Raw genomic sequence first — 18755 nt, forward strand, 5'->3', positions numbered from 1 at the left:
TTCTTACTCTTCACTGTGTATGATCACACCATATATAAAAATTCTGGTTTAGTATCCATTTTAATCTTTTTGACAAAACAGAACCCCAACTAACCAACCAAAAATAAAACACCATAAAACCAACCAACCAAGACAAATGAAACCAAAACCCCTTCCCGCCCCCCCCCCCCCAAAAAATTATTTTCGAGAGGAGCAAAGGAAGAAGAGATGAAAGTATCAGATGAGTATTTTGAGTATGTTTCTGCTTGAAATTTTTAAGAGGTGATTAAGGGTTAGTATTTCTCCATTATCAAATTTCACTTTCCTTTTGAAAGCAAGTTGTTGATTTAATTTAGCATCTCCCCAAGCTACATGTTCAGTAGAAATGCCTTCATGACATCTAGAGGAAGGAAATGTTTTCAAATCAAAACTTCTTAATAGCATTAAATATCAGCATCCCAATCTTATGAGTGATAAACGGAACATTAAATTAGATAATTCTAAGTATTGAGCAAAGTACAGTGGAAAACTTGTCACAGAAAATGTTCTCATATTTCAGATTTCTCATGCCTCTTTTTTTGAAAGTAGAATATTTCAAGTTCTGCTTCTGACATATACAGTTACTACAGAAATAGAAACTGGTAAATAAACACAGATGTAAAGCTTAAGTATCCAGATGTGAGAGAGGCAGACAAAAGTTCAAGTTATATTTAATTCCAAATTAGGCTAGAACATTGAATCTTTTCGTGTTTGATAAAAGTATGCAAACTTGAATGAACAGTGAATTTGAAAAGTTAGTGTGCAGAGGAGGAGACGTAAATGTGAAAACATAAGTAATGATAAGCATTGAGCCTTTTGTTTTGGCTAAAATTTAAAATAATTAAAAATGTTCGGTTTAGTGATGTAGATCACTTTTAGTTCTGATGACATACACACTTCAGTAAGTGAATAAGCATAAAAACTGTGTTCAATCATACCTCTCCCCTTGCTCCTCATGGGGTTTTGCAGTTCTCATTCAAAAAAAGTCATCTGTCTCACAAGTTGATTAAAATGAACTTTTTTGGAACCTAAAAGTAGCAAAGCAAGTAATACTGTCTGGAATTAAATCAGGTAACCTTGATCAAACAATTAACTCATCCTCTACTAAATCAGTATTTGCTGATGCTAATATTGGAGCTAGTTCCAGTAGCTGGAATTACAGCCACCGATTTAGTGTCTTTATTAGTAGTAATTAGGCTCCTGTCTTTGCCTACTACTACTTCTCAAAGCTAGTACTTGGCTTACTTGTAGAAACTGGCCTAGTCAATATCTACAGTACGTGCTCTACACGCTGTTAAAGCTGGTGTGACTCTTATGGTGTGACTCCACAGGGGTTTAACAAATTCAGGTTGCCACAGCCCAGCCCAGACCAACTACTGTGGAGGCACCTCTTCAGGCTATTTTAGCAAAATAATCTTTGATGATGTAAACTCTGTCAAAAGCAGGGAGAGTTCCTACTATTGCATAATCAGTATATTCTCCCTGGAATTTTTTCTCACAGTACAACTGCAGTGGTGCTGTTGTGGCAGCTTCAGTTCACAAAAGGTTCTTGTCACCCCAATAACATTCTGTCCATCCTCAGAACTTAACTGTGACAAACTATGAATGAATTTGCTCTGATGCACTAATGTGGTCATGAAGCTCTCTATTAGACCTTTATTTATTTTCTTTTTATTTGTATAATATATTCTTTGTTTCTTGGATCTGATTATGTTATTTTGGATGTTAAATTCTCCTTAAACAATCTGATATAGTCTGATGAGGTTCTTTTGTTTGGGGAAGGATTTTCTTTGGCATGATCTCAGGTCTATAGCAGCATTTCAGTGTTTGTTCTGGTCCTGAATTAGCTGATGAGAAATGACTCCTTTATTTTTCAGATACTGAAGGATGTTTTAGTTCAGATCTAGTTTTATGTAATCCAGTATATGCCTAATGAACATAACTAATAAAGTAGGAGATGCAACAGCAAAATTTCAGTAACAACAAATACAGGGATTGATAATGGGATTGCAATGTTAAAATTATTGTAGGGCATCACACTACCTTAATATTTCTCTTCAAAGTTATTTTTTATGTTACTCTTGAATCTATACTAGTTAGCAAAAAGCACTCTACTCCCAGGTGTGGGTCTATTATTAGGATTAAAAGATGGATTTTTTTCCTTTGAAAGACAGGACATAAAGAAAATGGTTGTAATGTAGATTATGGGACTGTTGTTTTTGTCTGTAACCCCCAAACCATCATCAAGGTAAACGGAGAAAATACTCAAATAATTACAAGACTGTGAGGCTATGGTGTAATTTGGAAATTTTAATTTTCATTATTTTGTATGAAAAATAGTATGGGGAATGGGAGCCCCTGGTGGTCTAGTGGTAAGGGCGCGGTGCTGTCACCACCGAGGCCTGGGTTCGATTCCCAGTCAGGGACACTCCCCGGGCAGATGGAGCTCGTTAGCCCTGTAAAAAGGCAATCCATCTACGTCCTGAGGACCTCACTGCCACCGTCCAAGCTCGCTTGGCCCCGGCAGATGAACCTTAGGATTAAAGGGTGGGCTCAGTTCCGCGCACACTGTGTCTCACCTAAAAAATCCAATGCGCAGGCTGGAAGGGGTAAAGACCTTCCCCAGATCTTCGCTCGCGAAGACTGGCCCATATAGTATGGGAAATAATGCATTTAATGGTATGAAATGTAGTGATGAGGAAAAAAACATTAGGGGATCATAGTTGATGAACTTGAGAGTGCTGTTTTTTTCATTAACATGTGATAACTTTTTTCAAAGTTACTACTGAAAATTATGTGTCATTATTCACCTAGTAATGCAGGTGCAGTGGTCTTAGTAAGGAATGGGGAAGAGGAAAGACCATTTTACAGAAACAGCCAGTACAGATCAATTGACCTGCAAAACTATTAAAAGTGGGATGATGTTGAGAAAGTCTAGCAGTTGTTGTCTTTACAGACATTTAATATTTTGAGATACATAGCTTTCTTCTCTGAACTATTGTCTTCATCAGCATTAGTGCAGATCCACAGGGCAGCTTTCTGTTTCTGTTAGGCATTTGAAATGAAGTACCAAGACAAAGATTTTTTGAGATATTCTATGTATATAAGTCCACAAATAATCTTTAAACTAATTTTTAAATTTAAAATATTCTCATAAGAATCTTTAGACATTATAGTTGAATTCAGCATTTCCTACATTTAGTTTTTTTGTAGTGGTTAAGAGCCTTTTTTTATAAAACTGTGTATTATCTTACCCCTGCTGCAGTTTTCAGACAGGAGGCTGTTATCAATGATATAACTTTTTACTGTAATGGAACCAGATTAACACAGTCACTTGGTTTAATTGCAGGTTGGCAAAAGAAAAAGTTATGTATGAAAAAGAAGCAAAACAGCAAGAAGAAAAGATTGAAAAAATGAAAGCTGAAGCATGTGATGATTATGGAATTAAGAAGCAGGTAACTATCCTAAAACTTGTTTTATAAAATCCTTCTTTGTTTTCATTTAATCCCTAAATAAAAGAATCTCCTGTCCCTTTTCTCAGACTCCTGTTATATAAATACTAGACAAAAATCCTGTCAATTACAAAAGTCATAATAAGCAGCTGTAGAAACTTGCTTAAACTGTTAAATTATAAGGAGACTTCATATGGATTATTACTTAGCACTTTGTGTCAGGAGAGGTGTCAGTGGTGGACAGTGTTTCTGAGGCTCTTTCTCAGAAATAACCAAGAACCTGTAGTAAATACATAGTCTGGATGTCTGTAGGTAAACCAAGTGCTTGTTGGTAAGTGCAAATGTTACAGCAAAATGAGAATGCATGCTAGTTAATATTAAGATGAAACATTTCTACTCTTGAGGACACTAGTATCCTTTTGGTAAATTCCCAGGTGTCAAAGAAAGGGAGCAGTGGGTATGCAACCGCTCCTCAAAAGCTGCTGAAGTTTGATGTGACGTCACTGACTAGGAAGGCACATGCTGTATTTTCATCTGCTCAAGGATATGATTTAATGTTACTTTTACAGTATGACTACATTTTTTCTTGGAAGGTGTCTCACAAGGGTAGTGGTTGCAGCCAGTTGGTACATACTCTTTTGGAAGAAGTGTCACATTTCCTTATCACTGGGAGGTAGCTAGAGGGAGATTTGTGTTTATCCTTTACAGAAGTATGAAATGTCCATGTTTCACTGTGGCCTTTATATTCTTTCAACTAATTATGTTACCTTTTAACTATGTTTTTTTCCCCAGGTATTTCCCAGATTTTCTCTCAAATCTTTTCAGAAACTAAAACTGTAAATTAAAGTTAATTTCACTTTTTTTAACAGTCTGGTGGTGTTGTATTCTAAAACATAACCTATTGGTGTCCTATCTTCATTTTTAAACAGTGGAAGAACTGGTTAAGCAAAACTCAACTATAAAATTAACAAAAGATAGAAGGCATTTTTAGAGCAAGCTAAACCAACTTTTTTCAGTAAGTTCATATTTCAGTTCATGTGTCTATGTCCTGCCTTGCTTTCATTATGCATTCCTTATTATACAAATAAAGAATTTGTATACAAGAAGAGAATTTTATTTCATAGAGCAGAGCTGTCTTCTGCCTCATCACAGACTGAGACTTGAAGATCCTACAAAACAGTAGCCTTTCTGAAGATCCGCTGGTGCTAACAAGAACTAATGAATGCAATTCCCATTTTTAGTGTCGCCCGTTCATCAGATTATTTGACTGCACCATGGTATTTCCGCAGTGACCTGCAAGATATCATCAAAGTCAAAAACAGTGTTGGCTGTGAACTTCTGCTGAAGTTAAATGTTCCATACTAGTTGAAGATATTCTCAGAGAACAGTGACAAAAGCCTTCACAGAAAATAGTGTTCATTCAGGAATTGCTCAATCCCCTTTGAAAGCAAGCAGTTCCTCCAATGACATCATCACTTCTTATTTGTCTGGAATATCGCAATATTTTAGATTATTAAAAATGTGGAGGCTCAAAAAGAATGTGCACACTTTTCCTAGGATCAAATCTGTTATTCCAAAGAAAGTTACATAGTACCAGGAGTTTGCTCAGAACCATTTTTTGGATAAAGTTAAGAGTTTGAGATTTTTTTCAGGAAAAATATATGTAGTTACACATTTTAAGAATTGGGTTTAGTTAATTTCTAATCTCAGTAACTCTTAATACAGTTGTAGTCTTTGGTAATAAAAAGTAACATTTGGGGAATTGGAACAAATTCAATAATTTAAGACTACAAGAACAGTTTTAACTATTACTATAGCTGAAGTATTAGCTAAATGATATATATATATAAAAATAAATATACACACAAATGAATTGAGAGGTCATGGAGAGATGCTTAAAAGCATTACTTCCAGTTTTCTAGTTACAACTCACAAGTAGAACATATGCTTTTACAGTACAGAAGTTAATATGGAAAACTTTCCTTGAAAGTGGATAATGCCATTCCTACAGCACATGTAGTATTTAGGGTGTGTCTGGTCTGTAACAAGGGATCAGTCACTTTGTTGAACAGTAGGGTTTGACTCAGTATTTTTCTTCTACCTCCTTGTGCAGTGGGGCAATTTGTGGTTCCTGTGGACTTAAGTGTTCTCTAGCTGAGGCAGTGACCAGCAGGGTTGGTTGGCAATTCCAGATGCTGGCCTTCACGTGCACTGTCCAGAAAGACTTGCTTAATGAGGATTCAGATTCAATACCAGAAAAACAAAAAGAATGGTTTTCTTGCAGTGCTGGTAGATGCTGACCAAGCTTCCATTGTGGGGTGGAAGAAGACTTTGTTATGGTAACAAAATATTAAAATACTTCTGATTTATTCCACCAGGTGTAAATTCTGGTTATGGTTTCTGCACAGTCATGAACTCCTGACTGGCAGCAGCAGGTAGTGCAGTTCTACCTCCCTGTGGATTTTTTCGTAATGAAGCCTTAGTTTCTACACAGTTGTAACAAGTCTCAATATATGAAGACTTTAAACAGAAATTTTTCACACAGTATAATTCAAGTGCTGGCTAACAATAGGAATGGTAGCCTTCTACACTGATGTGGTTGTTGTTGGGTCTTGTACATAAATAAACATATTTTCCCAGCTCACGCTTTTATCTTGAGACTTGTGAGTATGGAAAAAGTGTGAAGTATCTCCTCAGTGTTTCCTCTCTGTGGGATTGCAGATGGTGGTTTTGTTAAATGTAAGCATTTTTACTGATAAATGATAAATTTTCCTTTTTTTTTTGAAAGGTATTCTACTGTACCAAATTACTTCTTGAGTAATGTAATTTCTAGATGAATTAAAAATCCAGTGGACATCACATAGAATTACGTGCCTAAAAGTATATAAGAATATTTACATCTTGCTAATACACTTTTTTTTTCAAGTATTAGTGAATTTTCTTGCTTTGTTGAGTGAAACAGTATCTTCTGAAACAGCTAAAATGAAATATATTTGGAAACAATACATATTACTTTGGAAAATAATTGTGTAAGATGATAATTTGCTGCTAATCTTTTTAATGGAGGAGTTCTTGCTGAAAGGAAAGTTGTAATGTTCTATAACTGTTTCATTTTAAATATCTTTTTAGCCTCAAAGAAATATTCTGATTAGTTCAGTTGGCTTTTTACATTTTTAGCTCTTTCAGAGTTCAAAGTTTCATTCTTACTCATCAAGTAGAGTAAGATTAGATGAAATGCACATTTTCACATCAGTCTCATTTTTGTCATTATTTCCCCCCCTAAGAATACATGATCTTTGCTTAATAATATGAACTCTGGCTCTAGATGCTTTTAGGTCTCTATCCTTCTATCAGATGTGGCTGTAATTAGTCAGTAAATTCCAAGTGTTTTACAGATGTTGGAAAGTAGATTAAACCCATAGTACTTGTCTTAGCAAACAATTATCTGCATGTCTTTTTCTTTTCCTCTTCACCATCCTTTGCCATCTTCGAGTAGATCCATCCTGTTAGGGTTATCTGTGCAACAGTCAGTGTTTATGTGATTATGTGACAGTATTTAAAAGCCAGAATATATATTCATGTGTGTGTGTATAATTGGTAGACATATGAGTCATTTACATTTATCATGGTTATTAGCTTATCTCTTCTGTTTAGACCATTACTCCTGTCATGTGAAACAATACTGCCTCTATATCCTGTGACCCAGTAGTTTATCAGGCTGTCCTTCTAAGAGCAAGGAAGGACAGACAGCCCTATTGAGGTTTTCTTCTTGTTGTTTTCAAAATATTTGTGGATCTGCATATCTCTAAATCTCTTGGCTAGATCTGGGTCACCTGGGAAAAAAAAACAAATTTACAAACTCTGCTTCTGTCTTTTTGAAGCTGATAAAACTGGTATCCTCACTAATACAATCCATGTCAGGCTGAGCAAAATTGCTTCCTGCTACAGGTATCAGCACTCATGTAAAGTAATACTTACCATATCTTTAAATTATCAAAAATTTGTTTCCATCTAAGCGCTTGGGTGATCCAAAAAGTAGAGAACCTGCCTGATCTCAGCAGCTCTGTTATGTCACAAGTTAAAACACTATCTTGAGCTTTCATTGTGGAACATCCTAAAAATACAAATTGCTAATGTTTAAAGCCTGGTCATTACCCCCTCAGCTGTTTCTCACAGGTTTGGCTTATTTTGAATGTGTAAATTGTCTTCCTATTAAGCACATTGTAGGTGAATCTCTGTGTTTGCATCTGTTCTGTCTTAATCTGTCACTGCTGTCTGAAATATAAGGAAAACGTATTGAAGGCTACCCAGTAGTGCATTAAGCCCATATTTCTTTTGACATCTGACCCAATTTACAGTTTCCAGTCATGTTTAGTAGATAGGCTGTATACAACCAACAGTTAAACAGCTCCATCACATCTGAGGAAACTGCTTTATTTTTAAATACGCCAGACATCTGTTCCTTTAGTAGAAATAGCTTCAGTCCTGAAAGACAACTGACTAGAAACGTGGTGGGTTGAAGAACTGGCTTTTTCAGTACACCTGAAGGAAAGGGGATGTCATCCTCACTGTAGCCACAAGAACTCTTTTGGTCGGTCCTGTGTGCACTTACTGACACCAAGTTCAATTAGTTTCTCTCTGTACACATTTTGGTGCTTTGTTGCTTGTCTTAACTCTGTATTTAGATGCATTTCAGTTACTCCAGATTTTTAATAATTGTTTGGCACTGTAATTCACAAAAACTTTGCAGATATTTATGATTCTTTGCACAGTTAGATCAACTTCATGTTATAACTTCCTTTGTAACATACTGTCTTGATTTCAGCTGGGACAGAGTTCATTTTCTTCCTAGTAGCTGGCACAGTGCTGTTTTTTTAGTATGAAAATAAATGTTGATAACACACTGATGTTTAATTATTGCTAAGTACCATTTAGCCAAAGTCAAGGGCTTCTTCCTGTCTTGTGCTCTGCCAGTGAGCAGGCCCACAAAACGCCATGAGGGACCACAGTCAGAACAGGAGATCCAGACTGGCCACAGGGATATTCCATATTATAGAATGTCCTGCTCAGTATATAAAACTGGGGGAGTTGGCTGGGAGATGCCAATTACTGATTGGAGATGGAATGAGTATCAGCAGCTGGTATGCAGCTCTATTGAGCAACACTTGTTCTTCTTGTGTTTTGTTAGTCTCTCTCCCTCTCACTATTATCACTACATTTTGTTTCAGTTATTAAATTATTCTTATCTCAGTCCATGAGGTTTACTTTTTTTTCTGATTGTCCTTCCCACCAGGGCAAGGGCAAGTGAGAGGCTGCCTGGTATTTAATTGCTGGCTGAGTTTAAAACCACAGTCCTTGGTAGCTGGAGTTTGAGTCACCAGAATTGGAGTAGCTGCAGTGCATGTCACAGGGACAGAAGTGGCTGCAGTGCCTGTCATTTTAGCTTGAGTGGCTACAGTTGGTGCCTTAGAGTTCAGTCAGAAAGTCTGACAGAATTTTGATAGAATGTGAAGAGCAAACACTTCAGAAAGTCCAGTCCTAAAGCTTATCTAATTATTTGAGCTTTTGACTTTGCTTTACTACTTTGTAGTGGAATTATCAAGATTACTTGAAAAATGTGGTTTATGCAGAGGTTAAATAATACTGGTTCCACATAATTCCTGTTCTAGTGTTCAGCTGAATATAGTTCCAGGATTTATCATCATTCTGATTTTTATTTATTATTGCATACCTGCAGGAAAATGTAAACAAAATTCAGATATCCCATTGGATCTCAGTCGGATGCTGTTTTGAGCAGAATGATTAGGGTAGATTTGTTCATTTCTCAAAGCAGGCAGAACTACAGCTTACAGATTCTTAGATCCATATGCCTTCCCAGATGGCTTATCTAGTGGCACATATCAAACAAGTTACTATTTTTCATCTCACCTACCAGCTTTACAACTAACAAATATTTAGTAGTGCCGGCTCAAGGAAGTAATTATTGGATATTCTCACTCTTGTAGGTATTCTTTATACAAGACAGTTCTACTACATAAAGTAGAAGGCACAATTTCATACAGTTTATGGCACATCTCATTCTATGGATTCACTGATGAAAGTCTAAAACTAGAAACTAAGTTTTTTCTCTCAAAACCAACTTGATGTAAGAACTTAAATACATGACACTTCAAAACATGGTGATAACATCTTACTACATAAGGCCTTACAGAATGCATAAATACATTCTTACCTGCAGCTTAACGTGCTTTCACAGTGACCCTTTGGCACAGCAGCACTAATGCTAGAATGACAATACAGCATAGGAATGACAGTGAAGTCAGCTATTTAAAGGGAATGCCTTCTGTTGAGGGTTGTCCTCAATGTATTGTATGTTTCATATTTAAATATCTAACAGATTTTTGTTTCTAAATAGACTTAGTATTACTGAACAACTCTGCACACCTTTTCTTCTCAGTGGTTGGATTTCTGATCCAGAAATGTTCCATGAAGTAAATGTTCCCTTTTTTAAGACTGAAGTTGTTTTCTTTAGGAGGCAGCAGGATTTTCAGATTCAGTGGGGTGCCAGTTTAGTAATTTTGTTCAAAGTGCATGGTGAGAATAATCTTTCTCCTAAAATGAAGCACAAGGATAAGTAATAACTTTTTATGCATGATAAGCATCAAAAATATGAGCCTGCTGGTCTTTGCTTTTCATTTTTCTTTACCTTTGTCTTTCAGTCAGAGCCTCCTGCAGTCTGCACACAATGTGATCAATAACTCAATAACTTTTTTCATGCAGTAATTATCTCTATGGGGTATTATCTGAACACTCTTTTTCTTTATTACCCAAAAGATGCAGGAGATATTTATATAACCAGCTGATCCCATTTTGGATGAAGCTGCTTCATGACAGCAGGAGAAAGTTTGTTTTAAATAGACTTTTTAACAAATGGTGTATGGAAACCTTACCAAACAGTACTTTTTTCCTAAGGGAAAAATTATTCTAAATACTCTCTTGCACTTAATACTTTATATTTAATTAAGCATAGAGTAAATGGAAGTGTCCTGTAAATTGAAAGAGTTTTAAACAATTATGCTAAGTGAGTGTCTTTTCATAAAAAAGCCTATTCAGAAAATGGGTGCAACTGTTCTGAAGTTCCTAGATAATGACTGGACTGCTGATTTTTCAGAGTAAAAACTTATCTTAAAAGATAATGTTTCTATCTGGAATACATTTTTATCTCATTGGCTTCTAATTTTCACAGATCGAGATCTTACAGGAGTCACGAATGATGATTCCGGACTGCCAGCGCAGATTAGAAGTTGCACACGCAGAGCTTTCTCAACTACTAGTGAGTATAGCACCATACCCCACTCATCAAGAAGTGCTGCTGTTCCTGGGTGAACTTGGATAAACATGGTTGTCTGCAGTGCAACTGCAACAAATTAAAAGTGGATTGAATAATTACTTTTTATAGGTTCCAAGACCAGAATCCTGTAATATAGCAGTATTTCACTTTGGTAACTGTCTTTGCAGACTTGATCTTCAGTCTATGGAAACTGTGTGTGTTAGAATAGTGGAAGCCATCTTTAATGGAATGTACACTCAACAGTTTAAATACAAAACTGTGAGAACAGACTCAGAATTCCTGTGCTAGTTCCATCACCAAAAAAACCAGTTAGGTGGTTTTAAGATAGTGTAGATATATGTATTATGCTTATACTGAATTGAATTGGTCAAAATACTTTGTTTACTACTTTTATTATGCTATGGACAAGAAACAAGTCAGATAAATCCTTGCTGAGTACTGCTTTACAGTTTATTGTGAAGTGAGCAGTAGTGTCACATTTTTAAGATACAAATACCTGCAGAAGTATCTTGTACAAATAGATTAACTGAAACTATACCAAGTTTGGAGATGATCATTCTTATTTTTAAAAGCTGCCTTATCATCAAAATTCAGCTACATGTGTAAGTGCTATTGTGGGGCTAAAAATATATGCCCTAAATTAAGCCCCAGATATACTGATGGCTGAAATGCAAATACTTTTTAAATGGAAAACTCAAGGCATCCTATTCTCAGATCTTTTGCCTCTACTGTTTTCCAAAATAAATATTTAGTACCTGGCAAGATTTAGGGTTCTTTTGTCATTCAGCTAGTTACTTAATAGTTAGACTAGATTTCAGTGGTATGCAGAAATAGTGCTATTTATTTATAGTGTGCTATGCAAACTTAAGGAATGGGGGCAGTTACTATTGTTTTTAAGAATTTTGAAGTCTTCAAGTGTTGCTTTCTGTGCTTAGCTCACCTTCAATACTTTTATTAAAATTTACTGTATCATAGTGCTTTTTTTCAGTTGTCAATCTACTTAAGCTTTTTCCTAAGAGTACTCTCCATCTGAGGTTTGTTCTCAATGGTTCCTTGATATTAAATATTTAACACAGTAAAATAAAGATCAAATCTACTTGCACATAACAGGCATTATACTGGACCTTAAGTAGGATTAAAGAATTTACCAGTGCTTTGAGTCCCATAGAACTTGTGTTTTCAAAAATTATGTATCCCTCATTTCATACAATGGTTTGAATTGGATGACTTTTAAAGGTCGTCTAGTCCAACCCCCTTGACCAGGGACATCTTCAGCTAAATCAGGTTGCTCAAAGGCCCATCCTGAATGTTTACAGAGATGTGGCACCTACCACCTCTCTAGGCAACCTGTTAACAGTGTTTTGCCACCCTCACTGTAAAAAACTTCTTCCTTAGTCTGAAGCTACCCTCTTTTAGATTAAACCTGTCACTCTTAGTCCTACTGCAACAGGCCCTTCTAAAAGGTCTGTCCCCATCTTTCTTGTAGGCCCCCTCTAAGTACTACAAGGTGCTGTAAGGTCTCCCTAGAGTCTTCTCTTCTCCAGGCTGAACAGCCCCAACCTCTGAGCATTTCCTTGTAGGGGAGGTGCTCCAGCCTTCTGATCATCTTGGTAGCCCTCCTCTGGATTCATTCCAACAGGGATTGTCTGGGCTGAGGACCCCAGAGCTGGATGCAGTGCTCCAGGTGGGGTCTCACCAGAGCAGAGCAGAGGGGCAGAATCCCCTCCCTTGACCTGCTGCCCACACTGCTTTTGATGCAGCCCAGGATACAATTGGCTTTCTGGGCTGTGAGTGCACATTGCTGGGTCTTGTCCAGCCTCTCCTCCACCAACACCTCCGAGTCCTTCTCAGGAGGGCTGCTCTCAGTTCCTTCATCCTGAACCTGTATTTATACTGGGGGGTTGCCCAGACCCTGGTGCAGCATCTTGCACTTAACCTTGTTAAAACTCATGAAATTCACACTTCTTGAGCTTGTCCAGGTTGCTCTGGATGGCATCAGGTGTGTCAGCTGCACCACTCCTTATCCACTAAACTGTCCACCCATCAAATCTCTATCTCCAGTTTAGAGATGTTTCCCTTTTTCCAGTCTTAAAGGACTTCACTTGACTGCCACAACTTTACATATATTATGGAGAGGGGCTTCGCAACTACATCAGCCAATTACCTCAGGACTCTGGGAGGCATCGTACTGGGTCCTATAGATTTATGTACATTCAGGTTCCTCAGGTGGTTGTGAGCCTGGTCTTTACTTACCGTGGGAGGTAAGTAAAGACCTTTCCTCCCCAGGTCCCTATCCATCCACCTAAGAGGTATGGGAAGAGAGGCTGCCAGTGAGACAAAAACATGGTTACCTCAGCCTTCTCATCTGTTGTTACCAGTTTTTTTCCATAGTTACCTTCTTAAATTTAATCCCACAACAGTTATTTTCAAAGTACTCAAAAATGTTGTTTTTAATTCCAGGAAAATGAAAAAGAATTGGAAGAAGCTGAAGAGTATAAAGAAGCATGTTCCATACTAGAGTCAGTGAAGCTGGAAGCCTAGCAGTTTTCCAGTACTCTCTTTATATGCATTAGCACGGGGTCCATTCCATACTTTTATTTTACTATGGTTTTATTATTATTATTGACTTACTAAGGTTCCCTTTATGCAAACTGCAGGATGCATCAAATAAAGGATGTTCTGAAACATCTGTGTGTTCCATATTCAGGCAAAGTAGAAACATTTCCAGTTCACCTCAGTTACAGAAAGGAAAAATAAAGCCCGTTTATTTTAAGTGTAATAGCTGATATACAGAATTTAATCTGAACAATTCAGGCTAAGAAACAAAGTTTGGTTATTTAAGGGACCAGTAAATACTTCAGAATGAAACAGCATTATAGAATGGTTTGGGCTTAAAGGGTTCCATCTAGTTACCGCCTCCTGATATGGGCTGTAGAAGCACCTTATATGTGAAATAATTTAAAGCCATTATATCATAACAATCTATACTGAGAGTATGGATTAAATGACCCTTCACAGTCACCTTTTTTCTGTGATGCAGTTTTTCTGTAGTTTTATCAAGTACGTACTCCTTGTTTCTCTTTGAGCCCAAGCCAAAATTAAAAGCTGATTCCAGATCTTTCTCATTTGACTTGGATTGATTCATAAAGCCCAATCCACATAATTACCATTGATCAGAAATTCTGTCACTTCAAGAAACAGAATTTAGCAGGTGACTAGGATGCTGTCAGTTGCACCTGTGAGTAAGAGTTCTGGACTGAATACTTTTCCTGAAAGCACATTGGCCTGAGTGAGATTTTTTTTTTGAACCAAGCTTAAACCCCAGAACATGAAAGAGACCTAATGGGTAAGGGAACAATACTAAGTCTGCCTGGAAGAGCATTAAAATGTTATATATAAAAGTTGTGGTTTTTTCAAAGTAGTTTCTCTACAGCAAATAGTAAGCTCTGTTGAAAAACAAGAAAGCTTTTTACATTAGTTTTTCTAGTTTGAAAGTGCTCTAGAGTGTTCCTTAAAGGAAACACAAAGCACAGTGTACCTTTTGTGTGGTGCTATATTGAATACTCAATAAAATTTTTTGTTAATTTGCCTGAGTTTGAGTAAACTGCTCTTTCAGTACCTCTATTTGTGTACCTTAAGCACATGAGAGTAGTAAGTCTACTTCCCCATCACTCTTAAGCACTGCTCTGACTGGCTAACACCAGAAGATTTCTGAGTTGACTGCAGAATGATCTACTTTTGAAGTGTTCCCAGAGCAGTACTAGACAGGGCTGAGAGGTGAAACCTTTTGTGACACTTTAGTTTCATAAGAGAACATGCATACCTTCTTACCAGCATTGTGTCCTAGGCATGTAACTGCAATGCAGACACTTCCCAGCTCATAGCACAAATGAACTGCTGTTGAGGAAAACATCTGTCTTTGAGTACTCATTTCAGCAAGTTTTTTCTATGGACCTGGAAAACTCCAGCCCTGGGAGCTGCTGGCTCATGGGACTGGCTAAGAGCTTTACTTTAACATATAGATATAGGGTTCTTTAATACCTCAAAATAGAGTCAAGAGAATAAGCTACTGGCTTGTTTCCAAGGAATTACTTTATTAATTTTGAGGAGTAAATAAGGGGACTTGGCCAAAGTTCAAAAGGACACCACACAAGCTAGACAAAATGTTCCACCACAATACTGATGCAGCACATACTATTAATCCAACAACACTGAAGTCAAGGTCCAGTAAGCCAATAACACTTAAATCAAGATCCAATCCCTCCACCCCCAAACTACCCGAAGCATCAAGAAAGGAGCAGAGAAAGAGGAACAGAGGGATCAAGAAAAGAGAAGGAGAAAGAGGGAGAGACAGATTTTAGAGCTACCACAGAAGTCTTGTAGAAGACCAGCTCTCACAAGACCAAGTGGCAGTGCCACAGTACAAGGCAGACACATGCCCTTGTTTTATTTGCTCTGGTCTCACCCAGGTCAGGGTGAGAAACAGTGTTCCCACCAGTCTGAGCCTGGGTTAGGGGCTCCAGGAGGTGTGGTGTGTTCTAGTTTTCCTGGGCTGCTTGACCAGCAGCTATGCTGGGGCTGTCCCACGTGGGATCCAGGGGCTGCCATGAGGGATACGATGCCACCCCACCTCCCTTAAGTTCTACCCATCCCTTCCCCCTACACACACACACACACACTCCCACAAGTGGGTTCTGACCCAATATTAATTGATTGGTGTCTAACATCCCACCCTGTTGGGTCAGAACACCAACCAGGACTAGGTTTAATAATCTCATATTCTTGGGGTGCAAGCTAGCAGAGAGAGAGAAAGAAGACAGGAGAAAGAGGAAAGTATACAAGAAAATCAGATCAATAACCATGTCAAACCTTATCAATAACCATAAACTAGGAGTTCTGTCAATACAGAGACTCCAATCCATGCAAATTACACTTTCACACCTTCACTGGGTCAGGTGGCTAGAGTGTACAAAGCAGATTACTTGTCTCGGGTGACAAACTGCAGTCAGCCTGGCAGTAACTCTTCAATTGCAGTCATTGAGTGGAGTGTGGGGAATAAATGCTGAGCTGAAGAGGAGTTTAGGGAGGTGCCGAGTCTGCCAGGTAAAGCAGAATTAAAAATAAAAATTACTGTTCTTCAGAAGAAAGAATACTCTCTTCTGGAAAACAAGTTCACAGAAAAATGATGTGCAGTTGCTGAGTACAAGAAATGCAGGTCAATATGAAAGCTAAACAGAGTTGTGACCTATAGTGGCTGCAGGAAAGTAGCACTGTAATATGGCTTAAGTTGTCAGTCAGAGTTAAAGGCACATGGGACTGAGTACCTAGCACATAATCTCCAGGGACAAGTTTCTTGGTGCAGTAGTTTCCAGGGTAGAATGGTTTCTCGTGCTCACCTAATACTTCTCTGTCCAAGCTATTTTCTAGCTCCCTGCAGTTGCATAAGGGGACGATGATGCTCTTCCCTATCACTCCAAAAGACAAGCATGGTCTGTAGTATGGAAAATATCCATCCTCACTGATGAAAATCAAGGTGTGTTCATACCCGAAAGTACTTTCTTATCTCCAGATGCCTCTGGAAGTGTCTGAGAGGACAGCAGCATGTTTTCAGACTCCAGCATCCTTTAAGAGAGGGGAGGAGCTAACTGTACACAGCTATTTTGGGTTAAATCCACATAAAGGATAAACCAAACAGAGCTGCTCTGTTTCCTTATAATAACATCCTGGTTTTGGTAACCCACCATCTATGCCTCAGGTGCAACCATTCCCTGTGCTGCAGTCAATCTCCTACATTGTAACCCTCAGGGGTGTGCGGGAGAGAATTCAATTCCTTGGTCTAACTCAAGCAAGCCAAGAGGTTCAGATCAAGGAAAATGCCAAATAACTGGGCAATTTCCTGATAGACTGAAGTCTTCTGAATGACCACATTAGTACAATAGGTGGCTGCACAGCCTTTTAAGACTGGGCCATTACCAAGAATTTAAAATTGAAATGGTCTGATCACCCCAAAAGGTACAGTTCTGTTCAACTGACCTGTATGACAAAAGAAGTGAAAGTGTATGTATTTAATATGTGGGTGATACAAGGGTGTTCAGTATCTTCAAGGACAATACTAGAAATCAAAAGGTTTCTAGAAAGTTTAAAAAACTGCATTCAGCAAGGACATATTTAAATAAGGAAAAAAACCCAAAATTATACACAGTAGCAGCAAGTTTCTAAAACACAAGCGCAAGAAAAAGTAAAAGCTAGACATTTCTGAAAGAAACGTAAGAATTTTAGTGAGTTATATGCATTAACTTAGCTCACAAGACATGGGCAACAACCCTAACACTCCCCTTTGTATTAGAAGTCTTCATCTAGAAACATTATCCCTGCTAGCAGCTACAACTAAAGGGATGAACAAATAAGAAAGATTCAAAGGAAAACACTGAAAACTAAAAAGACCAAAAGATGGTTTCTGCAAAAGAAGGAACAAATCCAGATGTTTTAACTTAGAAAAATACTGGAGGTGGCAATGGTAATAGTCTTCAAGCATATACAAGGTTATGGAGGAAAGTAATTAAGTTTTGCTTGGTAGAAAGAGTAAGATGCAATGAGCTTCAGTTACAATGAGGGGGGGGGGGAAAAGCTGGAAGCGTTCTTCCATCAGGAAACAACTAAGACAAATGAAGTTCCGGAACAGACTGCGCAGGAACTCTGTTGGAGATGCCTTCCTAGAGATCTTGACTGGGCAGCTCTGTCACACATGATACAGGGACAGCTGATCCTGCCTCATACTTACACATTAGGGAAAGCATCCAAAGGTGGACAAGCATCCTTCCTTCAGTGGCACTTACCCCTCATTCAAAAATATAAAATATTTGTGGCACAGCTGAACTACTCTGAATACAGCGCAGAGGTGATCCCCAGAGCCCCCTCAAAGGAGAGGATGTCAGTGATGCATATCAGACCTTTCAGATCTTGACTGCATGTTACAACACGGGATTCAAAGAAGCTGAAAATACTCCTCCTTAATGAAAGGACAAGATGACAATCCAGATGAAGTAATTTTGTCTGGCTTTCCACTTACTATTTGCATTTCTGAGCACTCACCACTAAAATGCAATGTCAAATACCTTAAATTCCCACTTGTCATTTTATGTTAACTTTGTGCAAAAGCAACTTGCTCAGGGCAAAGATTATAGGCCAAAAGTTTGAACTGAAGCTGAAATCAGAAGGATGGAACTTGCAAGGCAAGAAGTGAGCTGTGGGGCCTGCTGGAAGCAACCACAGGGAAAGTAGCAAATTTTTTTCAAAGTCTCACCCTTCACAAAGAGCAGGACTACAAACTTGAGAGAAAGGAGAAGAAAGCATGTAATTTATAGCCTAACTATCTTAACAACCCTTCTCCCCTCAGATCTCTCAAGAGTACCTGCTCTTTATGAGGACACCATGAACAGAAAACACAACAGAGAACCACTTTTGGGTTCTCTTCCATGTGCAATCTTGGCTATGCTCTCTTCTTAGATATAACAGAGGTCTCATGACAAATCCAAATCATGGGATTAAGACTTTGGAGGAGATGGTGAAAGGGATATGAAACTGTATTTAGAAAACAGGTGGAAGGTGGCAAATTCAACTAGAGTGAGAAAATCAGCTTTTGAACTTCACAGGTTATTTGCTAGCACATCCAGGATTCAGCATTTCAGGGCAAACATCACCAGTGTCCAAAATCTAGAACCAACATAAACATTACTTCTAACAGGAAGAAGAAAAACTTCGTTACAACAGTTTTGTTTTCTTATTGTTCTGAAGTTACTGTAGATGTTACATTAGGTGCAAGGAAACTCAATTTCCTCAATTTACATTAGATGCAAAGAGCCTCAATAAGGTTAACAGAGGCTGAATAGATTGAAAATGGAAAAAATAAGCACATTATTTATGTATCAATTACA

General features: G+C 37.9%; 1 protein-coding gene across 1 annotated transcript in view; it reads left to right on the forward strand.

The window, feature by feature from the left end:
- Positions 1–14414, forward strand: part of TBCA (tubulin folding cofactor A) — a 28300-nt gene extending 13886 nt beyond the window's left edge. Inside the window, exons 2-4 of the mRNA XM_050328770.1 lie at positions 3368–3473; positions 10717–10803; positions 13282–14414. Coding sequence (XP_050184727.1) covers positions 3368–3473; positions 10717–10803; positions 13282–13362 — 274 coding nt within the window. The 3' untranslated portion in view covers positions 13363–14414. The remainder of the gene's footprint in view (positions 1–3367; positions 3474–10716; positions 10804–13281) is intronic.
- The last annotated feature ends 4341 nt before the right edge of the window (positions 14415–18755 follow it).

The sequence above is a fragment of the Myiozetetes cayanensis genome, unplaced genomic scaffold (genome assembly GCF_022539395.1).
Source record: "Myiozetetes cayanensis isolate MyiCay16 unplaced genomic scaffold, myiCay2020 scf4, whole genome shotgun sequence".
NCBI classification, from domain to species: Eukaryota; Metazoa; Chordata; class Aves; order Passeriformes; family Tyrannidae; genus Myiozetetes; species Myiozetetes cayanensis.